At 40.7% G+C, this 11,003-nt stretch overlaps 2 protein-coding genes across 4 annotated transcripts in view; both read left to right on the forward strand.

The window, feature by feature from the left end:
* LOC109523595 (calsenilin-like) overlaps positions 1-7,369 on the forward strand; it is an 11,989-nt gene extending 4,620 nt beyond the window's left edge. Inside the window, exons 3-10 of one of the 3 annotated variants that reach the window (XM_019882826.1) lie at positions 1,111-1,282; positions 4,345-4,469; positions 5,020-5,089; positions 5,233-5,303; positions 5,375-5,482; positions 5,897-6,001; positions 6,071-6,133; positions 6,207-7,368. In XM_019882826.1, coding sequence (XP_019738385.1) covers positions 1,111-1,282; positions 4,345-4,469; positions 5,020-5,089; positions 5,233-5,303; positions 5,375-5,482; positions 5,897-6,001; positions 6,071-6,133; positions 6,207-6,254 — 762 coding nt within the window. In that variant the 3' untranslated portion in view covers positions 6,255-7,368. Of the gene's footprint in view, positions 1-1,110; positions 1,283-1,402; positions 3,462-4,344; positions 4,470-5,019; positions 5,090-5,232; positions 5,304-5,374; positions 5,483-5,896; positions 6,002-6,070; positions 6,134-6,206 lie in introns of those variants that run through there. The other 2 variants (XM_019882827.1, XM_019882829.1) reach the window with 2 other exon arrangements.
* A 64-nt stretch (positions 7,370-7,433) lies between these two features.
* On the forward strand, positions 7,434-10,542 carry LOC109523597 (uncharacterized). Its single transcript, XM_019882832.1, has 2 exons — positions 7,434-8,050; positions 9,196-10,542. Exons 1-2 carry the CDS (start codon positions 7,865-7,867, stop codon positions 9,655-9,657), a joined length of 648 nt encoding a protein of 215 aa, XP_019738391.1. The 5' UTR covers positions 7,434-7,864; the 3' UTR covers positions 9,658-10,542.
* Positions 10,543-11,003: the final 461 nt, after the last annotated feature.

The raw sequence follows: 11,003 nt of genomic DNA on the forward strand, positions 1-11,003 counted from the left end.
GCGATTGGTCGCAGCAGGAAATAACATCAGGACGAAGGGTGAGGAGGGGCAGTACAGCAGGTATATATATATATATATATATATATATATATATATAACATTTTTCTGTAAGAGGAAAAAGCGTTTCATGTCTCCTGTGAATTCATCTTAAAATTAAGTCATCTTTTTGCCGTATCATGCAACACGTCACGTTTGCGTCCAGATGAATGTATGTTTTTTTTGGGAGTTTTCAATGCTTTTTGTGCCCTTGGATAGCTTCTATAAATGGTCTAATCTTTTATTGATGCAATTTTAAGGAGTGTGAATAATTGAGCGACGCCACGCATGTGTGTGCGCTACGCCATCCTCTTTTCTTAGTCAAACAGAAGGGACAGCCTAGCGCCCCCACACTGTACAGCATTTTTAATTCATGTGCATTAAAAAAAAAAAATAATACTTGGGTTGCATTCACCAGCATCTTTTCCAAAAAAAGGAGTTGCCAATTTAGTTTATCTTAGTAAGCCAAATAAAACCCTCTGTCAGGTATGATGACTTCATGCCCAAGATAGAAATGCTAACATAAAAAAAGAAAAATGGTCTCAACTCTCTCAAAATTCAGACACAATGTCCGCAGTGGCTCTGTTATCACTGAAATATTCATCTGGCTGCACAGACGCCTGAATGTGCTCCAGTGTCAGATGACATGAGGAAAATGACAAGAAAAGGTGTTATTTTTAGAAGCACTCTGGACACAGAAATATTAGCCATCCACATCATCATCGGCTCACATTTGTAAGCGATGTCTCAACATTATGCTGGCTAGAATCTACTTTTCAGTATCAGGAAACCCCGGTTAAACTGTACTTGTGGCTCTAAAATGTCATTTGGGTTTGCGGATGGGACTCAATGACACATCCACATTGAACGTGTCTGAAGGTGGTGTTTGTGGTTGGACCCCCCCCCCCCCAAAAAAAAAGTAAAACAAAATTGTGCATGGAGGATCACGCAGCACAGCAAAGAGGGTGGGGATGACTAATAGTGGGAGATTAATGTGTAACAGACATGTCTGAAGTGAAACCATAATTAAAGTCTCACGGAGTCTTTGCTGCGTCTATTTGTGTCTCCTTGAAGGCAGAAGACAAGGAGGTGGATGGCGGTCTACTGCCTGATGGGAAAGAGGCGAGCCCGGCCGGACAGGCCGAAGGCTCCAAGTGGCAGAGACCCAAATTTTCACGAAAATCTCTCATGAAGTGCTGTCTGGTCAAGTGGATCATCGCGAGCACCCCTCAACAGGGACCAGGTAGTTCTCCCCCCCCCCCCCCCAATTTAAATCTCAAATCATCTTTCTGTATTGATATGAATAGAAGTGCAATGCCAATGCCCCCCCCCCCCCAAAAAAAGTACCTGCCCAACGAGCCACCCAAAATGTCTCTGTGACATACTTTCAAAATACTGATTTCAGCAGCGCAAGAAATGGGCTGTGTAAAGTGTGCTATAATTATTCATCTTGATAGTATTATGACAAAAGCACAGACATATCTCACTTAGATGCCTGGAAATGGTTTTAATGTATGGGGAAATAAAATTGTAACGAGTCTCCTTTAAATAACTTAAAAATAAAAAGATATATATTTACTGACCTTTTCCACGTCAAACAGTGTTGTGTTTTTGTGGCTTCATATTTCCTCCACGGCATGTTGGCCATTTTTTGTCATGTCGTGTAGTTGCAAAGCAAACTAGTTGGAAGTAAATGTGACTTCATATCGTTCCGTACTCGGGAGATGATATTTTGTCCCTTCACTGGAGCATACACAATATGACATATGAGCGTGGGGTTTATTCTTAGTGTTTCACTGGTATGCAGACATTTTTCTTAATTATTGACAGTGGCCTTCTGCGGAGTCTGCTGTGCACTCGACGGACAGGAGGAGCGTCTGTTTCTGCATGTCTAAGCATTAGCGAAGCGCCAGAACCCATCACTTGAACTGACGCGCACGCACACAGCACTTGCTGAGTGGCAAATACCGAAAAGAAAAAAAAAAAAAAAAAAACATCTGGACTGGTTAAATGCACAATTGAAGGATTTGTAGCTGTCTGATCGCCATCTACTGGTCAACAGGCAAAACTGCAACAGCAAATGACATTTAAAATTAATAGCCTACAATGGCTGAAGTGTGAGAATGTCCAACTGGACACTTTTTATGATAGCAAATTGGAGGTGTTTGTGGTCATTTTTTTTCCCATAAACTAACTTCTCCAACACCTTTTGAGTCATAAGATGACAGACTTTCAAAGTGACCTCACAATCTCACTGTTATGTGTCATTGTTGTCATACCGGCTGATTTATTTGGACATTTAAATGTCTGCTTTATTCAGAAGGACAGACAGATACATTAAGATTATTTACGGATTCTTATAAAAACACGGAGGTGAAAAGTAGAGCAAGTAAAAGGAACAGCTCATGATCCAAAGCATATCACATCAAGTGTCAAACATGGTCCAATCAGTCAAAAGTGGGCCAATAAGTGAGCAAATCGACGTATGATCAAAAATGGCATCATACCACTCTCGTCATTGTCCAAATACTTGTGAACGGCACTCGGGCTGACGGTAGGGAATCCTCCAAGCCACAGGAAAGTACTTTCCACAGCCAACAAAATGCCCTGTCCTACTTTTGTCCACCCCCCGCCCCCATCAAAGACCGATAAGTTACCTCTTCACAATTGATTCGCCCTCTGCTACTTAAACGGAGTCCATTATGTTATGCCGAGTCAGCAGTTGTCCACCCCACCTCCCTTTTGTTGCCCCGTTAGCACGCTGACAAACACACACACACACCAAAACAAATGTGACTTGCTACGAGCACATGGATGGAAGGCGGAATGTTCGGGCATCCTCGACGACGTGCCCGCTTTGCGTATCTGCAGTACTTTAAACAAGGCGCCGTTTAGCGGGCCCGTTAAATGTGCTTTAAGCTCAGCGGTATCGACGGGCGGGCTCCTTCACTCTTAAGTGCTGTTCGGATATCCCCTGCATCAGCGGATATGTGTTGTTTTTTTTTTTTTTTAACAACTTTGCATCCTTGAAATGACCAAGCAAATAGAGACGGACAAGCTGAAACGATCAAACCTCCCAAAGACACACACACGCACACGTAGGTGAGAGGAGATAGTGGTGGGTCGCCACCACGAGCAATGGAGGCCGGTTGTGGATCATGTAAGGGGATCGATGCTTATCAACATCATCCGGCAGCATGTGGTGGAATTCTACTTCAACTTTGCGTCTTTTTGCTGGGATTGTCTCCGAGTCCGGCTCCTAACTGCTGATATTTACGTTCAGTTTTTTTTTTGTTTGCACAAGATCAAGTGAGATGCCATGATGGGATTGGATGGCATGGAAATTATTGCCATGGTCGTTGTTGCGGGGATGTTTTATTTTGTGCTCAAACAGTTTGGGATGTGTGAGCCTTTGTTGCAGGAAGGTAAGACACGCTAACTGTTCGGTTCACCCGTGAGGATGATGATGATGTCATCTTCCAAAGAACTATTAAAAAATAATAATAATAATAATAATAATAATCTGTTTTTTTACAAATGTTGCATGTTATGTTTATTATCGTGGCTCTGATTTGCTTTTGGTAAAGCTGCTGCAACTGTTGCTCGAAACAGCTCTCATTTTTATGTAGTGAAGTCCGATATGTTAAAGTCCTCCCGCAGTACCAAACGGCATGAATATAAATGTGTTATTCCTTTATTTTCATCGTCTCTATCTCTCCCCTGGTCTTGTCTCTTCCCACTGTGCATTTGTGTTGCGCTCTTTGTCAAGATGGTGAGTATGTTTACACATATTGAGTTGATATTTTGGCACTTTTGGCACAATTCTCACTTTTCATGGTGGACATTTTGAATTCTTGAATAACTCACAATGCAGAAATTTACAGGAAAAACGAAAAAATATTGTTGTCTGGGGTATGTAGTCATGGAATTTTTTGGGGGGGGTTTGTTTGCCACTTCAAGTGTCAGGTATCCTAAGTGAGAACGATCCACACGACTTGCAACTAAATAATAAACTGCATCCAAAGTGTCCAAAATGAAAGTCGAGTAAAAACTACTCGGAATAGTCGCTTATTCCTTTAGCATCAGATGCTATGAGCTGTTTTCCCAGCTTTTATTTTTACATCTTATTTTCTATTTTCCACACACTTTCCTCACATCGTCTTCCCTACCTTATGTTTTGCATCCGGATGGAAAGCATTACCATCTTTTGCCTTCCATTTCCCTCTGGTAGATAATATTTTTTCCTGTTATTGCCGTGTCTTCACATCCCCCTTTTGGCTTTTTTTTCCCTTCCCTTCCCTCTGGCAGATAGTATCGACAGTGACCTCGAGCTCTCCATGGTACGTCATCAACCCGAGGGTCTTGAGCAGCTCCAGGCGCAGACCCAGTTCACCAGGAAGGAGCTTCAGTCCCTTTACAGGGGCTTCAAAAATGTAATCAAAGGTTTCTTCTCTTTTCTGCATGTGCACTACAATGCTGAGCTTGAGCTCTCACGTGATTAAAACCGTCCGCGGTGCGTGCTAATGCATGTGGGGAGTTGCAGGTTTTTAGTGCACTTTAAATGAATTAAACTGTAATTAACGTGGAGACAAAGACGACAAGTCAGCTTTGCCAAAATACATTAAGGATCCGTGTCATGAGTTGTGGTCAGGAACCATTGCCGTAAGCAAAACCACGTTGCTTATACAGTGGAATTTCTAATGCCCGACGCAATCTGTACCGAGACACCTGCATTTTTTTTTTGAGTGAGTTTAGCACTCAAAGTTGCCACAAGATGGCGCCAAATCCCGGCTTCCTGTTAAAGTATATTGAAGTAATATGACAAGCGAGAGACTAACATCTTTGTAAGTCTTTAGGAGCTACGGTAAGTTTAGCCTGTGCTTTTAGCGGAGATTCGACACACATTACAAGAAAATTTGAATATTTCCCTTCCCACTTGTGTATTTCACTTATTGTTAATCATTCCTCTTTCCACAAAAAAAGGAATGTCCCAGTGGGCTTGTGGATGAAGAAACATTCAAGACCATTTACTCACAGTTCTTTCCTCAAGGAGGTAAACGTGATGATAAATGTTAGTTTTGACTGACATCATCAGCGATGGTTTATTGATTGGTTTGCATTATATTGAGGGCTGGGGTTTTTTTTTTCCTATTGTATTAAAATGTGCAACCTTCTCTTGCTTGCCTCGTTTCTCAGATGCCACCATGTACGCACATTTCTTGTTCAACGCCTTCGACATGGACAGAAGCGGCGCCATCCGATTCGAGGCGAGTTTCGCGCCCCCTTTTTATTTTACAATTTTGAAGACATTTATGAGCTAAACAAATTATTTTCGCAGGACTTTGTGCTGGGCTTGTCCGTGCTGCTTCGAGGTTCGGTGACGGAGAAGCTGCGCTGGGCCTTCAATCTCTATGATATCAACAAGGACGGCTACATCACTAAGGAGGTTGATGCAACTTCTACCCTGTGTGAGAAATGTGGAGCCAAAACACGGTTACTCAATTCCAGCATTGGGAATATATGAATTATTGTATCTAGGATTATATATTAGTTCTAAAAAGTCTACACACTGCTGTTCAAATGCCACCGTAAATGTGACATGAAAGAGTGTCAGGAAAAGCCGACTGGAATAGCGCACCCTCTGCTGGCCACAGGCTGCATTTGCAAGTGACACAATTCCATGTTTTTTTGTTTTGTTTTGTTTTGTTTTTTTTTTGCTTCCAAATGGCATCATTCTCTTATATGATGCATTTCTTTTCAATGCCAAAATGTAATGGCAGTGTTCTAGCTCCGTGGAGAAACCCTTACTACCGAGACTGTTATGATTTCTTGAGTCACGTTTCAATTGTTTTTCTTGCAGGACATGTTGGCAATCATGACATCCATTTATGACATGATGGGCAGGTACACCTTACCGAGTGTACGAGAAGATTCCCCATATGAGCATGTGGAGAAATTCTTCCAGGTACGCTGGATTGTTTGGTCGAATCCTTGTTTTGAATGAATACATGTAAACAAATATTTTTTTTTCCAGAAAATGGATCGGAACCGTGATGGAGTGGTGACCATGGATGAATTCATAGACACCTGCCAGAAGGTAAAACCACAATACCAGTCAGCGTATGCGGCGTTGCGCATTACATCTCGTTGGCGTTTTGTCTTTGTAACAGGATGAGAGTATCATGTCTTCCATGCAACTCTTTGAAAACGTCATCTAGCTTCAGGAGGAACTGGAAACGTCTTAGCGATCACCGTAGGTCCCCACCCCCCTCATATATTGGCCGTAGTAGCTGCAGAGAATACTAGGTGCCAATTAGAAGTCAGGTGTTTTTAGGGCAGAAGAACTTTACTTTTATTTTCAATTTTATCTTTGACAACTAAATGACACTTCTAATTCATGACATCACATATGTCTGTATGTGCCCTATGATTGACTGGCAACCAGTCCGAGGTGTTAATCTAGCAGCGTAAGAATATGTGGTCAAGCCGAACAAGAAGGCACACTCAGTGATTACCTTACTTATGTTCATTTGTTTGTTTTGTATGTATGGCTTACAAATTATTTCCTGTAATTGTGACTTCACTACTGCATGAGGGTAGTTTAGTGAGTCGGTAAATACAAATTCAGGTTACATCACCATTGTAGGAACAGAATCCCATCGTAAACCCAGGTCACCATGTACTGATTAGTTGGAGAGGAGTTTTTACCCTGTTGGGTTTTTTTTTCTTCGTCACATTGCCGTCTGGTGCCATCTACCTCTTGCATTTAATATGGATGTAATCAAAGTTTTTTTTTTTGTCTCTTTGTTTTCGCACTGATTTGTTGTTTTGCATCTCAAGCTGCATAAATAAATGTGTGTAGACTTATTTGAGATCAAATCACTCTCTTCCCTAGTGCACAACACAGAATCGTATGTTCATTTTTACAATCAAGTAATTAGAGCTAAAAATGAATACAACTGATCTTTATGCAGTCTTTGTTGTGACAAAGGGGCTTCACATGATGACATGAACAAGTGTGTGTCTGTCGCCAGTTTCCCCTCAGAGGCAAGATGATAGATATTAAGGAACACTGCCAATAAAAGGGGTGGGGGGGGGCACAGACTAGTGTTTTATTGAACAGAAATGTCTGTTAACAATCAACTCTGTTGTTTTACATCCTGTATGCAGCAAAACATGCCGTGCAAACGCAGCTCTGATTCATGAAGTCATGGTTGTCTGCTGTGTTCTGTAAGATGAATCATAGGCCCTGAAGCCACTCAAGACTTCCTTGTGATTATGAAGAGAGAATATCAAACAACCAGCAAGTGGTCTTTTTTCAGTGGGTGGATATGGAGTAGGAAAGCTAGCTAGCTAGCAACCAGCTAGCGAGTTTTGTTTTTAATGGGTGGATATGGAGTAGGAAAGCTAGCTAGCTAATTTAATGAGCAACACTTACATAATTTTATACAAAGTTTTCCATTTTAATCAGCGTGCATGTTTTTTTTTTTTCCGAGTTTCCTTGGGAAAGGTTTTGTCCTTGAACAACTTAACGAAGACCACATTTTACAGTCTGCTCTTGGGAAATATATAGGAAATTGTGGAACATGGGGCACGGTTCAAAGATGTTTATGGTATATAGTACATTGCTTTGTCAAGTGAAAAGGAATGTTTTCTAAGTCACACAACAGAAGTGCCAAATTCACTTTACAGGGTCTTTTTAATCCTAATCGTCATGTGTAATTATCAGCTAGCCTTAGTGCTAACAACATGTCAGTATATGTTGTTGATCGCAAACGTGTGCAGTGTCACACCGTCCCCTGTCTGCATATGTGCTGAATAATGGCACATGGCCGTGGGAGGTCAGCAAAAATCATTCAACCTGTACTGTATTATTCCTCTTTGGCCAATAGAAACACGAGGGGGGTGGGGCTTAGCTCCTGTCGGTGTCGAATTAATTATGAAAGGGCAACTTTCTGGATCGAATGGATTGCCCCATCAGCATCACATCCTCAGTGTGGGACCCCACGGAAAGGTAAACACACTGTTGCTCTTTGATGGTTCTTATTTTGTGTGAGGAACATTGGCAATTTTTGCAAAGTGTAGACAAAGTCAATATATTGTAATTGTGTCTTCATATTTAGGTCTTATTTTAATTTTTTTATCTATTTATGAAACTACTACTAAATACTTAAATCAATCTCATTTATTTTTACTTATTTTCGTATGTAACTTTTTATTTAAGAAAAATAAATTCTTGCCGCGTCAACCCTAAGAAAACCCAAAATTTCCCTTTTTTAATGTTTTGGTTTTACTTTTTCCATTTATTTTATTTTGCCAAACTACGACCACCCAATTCATGTCACGTTAGTTTACAGACGCAATTGTCAGTTTTTAAAATTAATGTATCTTTTATTTTTATTTTATGAGAGGACTTCAAAGTACTTGCCACATCAGTCTAAAGATTTTATTTTATAAAGTTATGAGTCTAAAAGAAATGTATTTTTTATTATTCAAGCTCCTACTCCACAAACTACACCTTCACTCAATAATTGCTGATTTTTTTTTTCGCACATTTTGAAATTTTTTTTATTTGCATTTTATTCTGTTAACAAACTACTACTACAATCCAATACATCTTTATTCATATAGCACTTTCACAACAGCTGCAGCTGTAACAAAGCACTTTACGGAACATCCATCCATCCATTTTCTAATCCGTTTACCCTCACAAGGGTTCCGGTGTGCTGGAGCCTATCCCAGCTGTTAAACACTTAGTGCATTAGGCCTCAAAGTATTTTTTTTAACTGTATTATTCTATTATACTTCCCACAGTAGCAAAATAAGCTATTTTTCGTGCTTTTTATATTTATTTTTTTATTTAACACAAAATTCTTGCTACATCAACTCACTGAAACTTTTATGTACCCGCACTTACAACAGTACTACAGTGATCAATGCATGCTTTCGGTATAATGAAATATGTGTAATGACATAAAACAGCATTCTTAAAACTAATATTCTATATCATGTAGAATTTACGATTGTCTCTCCTTGATATTGTTTTGGTGTTATGGACGCATTGCTACATATCAGCAATAACGATTGCACTATGTAATTATGTCAGTTCTATTACACACCGTATAGAAAATAATCGTTTTGATCCTTGTGTGATTGCAGGACCTCCAGGCTGTGATGACAGGCCAGCAGAAGCTTGTGTCACTGTGGCTCTTGTTGTTGCTCGTAGTAGCCCTGTGTCCAGGGGCGCAGTACACATACAGCAAGCGTGGCGGTGGTACACATAAGAGCGGAAAGAGCAACAAGGTACCTGCTTCTAAGGGTCACGGCCTCCCCAAGCCCGGCCTCAAGTGGGCGGGGGCGGCGGCGGCCGGCATGCTGGGGGGCACGGGCACCGGATACGGGCTGGGCTTCCTAGGGAGGCCCAAGTACGGTTCCAGGGGGCACGCCGGCCAAAAGACGGAATCCAGCGGGCGCCACGACAGCCATGGCCAAACGTTTCGCAATCAGTCGAGATGGAGGGCTTTTCTGAAGGCGGCGGCCCCTGCGCACTTGAGTAACTCCTTACTTTTGCTGGGACACGCGCTCACCTTCCTCACAGGGCTCTGCATGGGTGCACTTTGACTCGTGGAAATGGAAATAGAATAAAAGTTTGCAAATGATATTCCCTTTCGATTCATGTTGTTTACTTACTTATTTAAGAATACTGAATCCCGTGAGGCCCATACTTGACGTTTGTGGTTTCATGGAACACCACCAAACCAAACTGCCACAAAAAGTGTAAACAATGATGATGATTGCATCTAAATTTACTCGCAAATTAATTTCGTCTGTCACGGTCTGTTTCGTTGGAACACAAAGCGCTTCTTCTGTTTGATCTTTATGGGTGGCAACAGGTGGTTAAACAAGATCTGCCAGAACCTCCCCCTCCCCCAAAGTTTTTAATTACCTTTTATTAATATAGAGTAGTGTAACCATGATCCCAAATCTATTAAATGTCACGAGATGATTCCCGCAAGTAAATCGGCTTTGTGTTCAATAAATAGGGTCGAGAGTTTGCATTAAGTACATCTGTGAGTAAATTAAGATCATGATTGGAGTGAAATGCTTTTTGTGATAGTTCCGATTTTGTTGGCGTGTCGTGAGATTTTTTTTTTTTGACACTGGATGACTTTGAATGTCAATCTATGACTCATCCAAATTTGGTGGTGACCACACACGCAAAGATTTGAAGTGATACATTTTGAACACGTTTAACACAACTGTCGGCACGACCATTTTCCGAACCCTGTGTGATTAAATTAATTTAGCATCATGGCTCACTTTTAAGAACCCGATCATTCTTAAAATGTTTGAGAAACGTAGAGTCATAAGGCAGATAAGTGAGTCAGAGAGAGGGATTTTGGACACAGAATTTATTTGATTACATACACATTGACGGCAAATTATAGTACATCATAGTGGTAGGAACTATCAGCTGCTGGCAAAAAAAAAAAAAAAAGATTGATGCAATCGATTTGAATGACGTGGTTTCAGAATGTCACAACTGGAAAGGAGAAGTGCACTTGTTTTCCATACGGGAAAGACAAACGTGTTGGGGGGGTAGCAAACATTCATTTAATTTCTATTTTGAATCACCGAAACTGAATGATTTGTGAATTCATACAAGTTAAAAAGACATAAACAAAACTCACTTCACAAGTTACTTAAGAATAAATCGTTACTGGGAAAAAAAAGTTGTTAGATTATCTGACAATGGTCTCTCTGGAGCTATGTTAATGAATGCATTAGTCCAAACACAAAATAAATCTATGGAGTGATTTAAACAGAGTACAAAGCAGATACTGTATGTGTAAAATAACAGCAATGTAAAGGAACCATACCGATCCAAGTCAAATGACAGGTGCAGGCTCCCAAAAAAAGCATTGCGTCAGTTTTTCCGTCGAGTTCAACCATGAAACCTGATGCGC

Source organism: Hippocampus comes, unplaced genomic scaffold (assembly GCF_001891065.2).
Source record: "Hippocampus comes isolate QL1 unplaced genomic scaffold, H_comes_QL1_v1.1 scaffold30, whole genome shotgun sequence".
Lineage (NCBI taxonomy): Eukaryota > Metazoa > Chordata > Actinopteri > Syngnathiformes > Syngnathidae > Hippocampus > Hippocampus comes.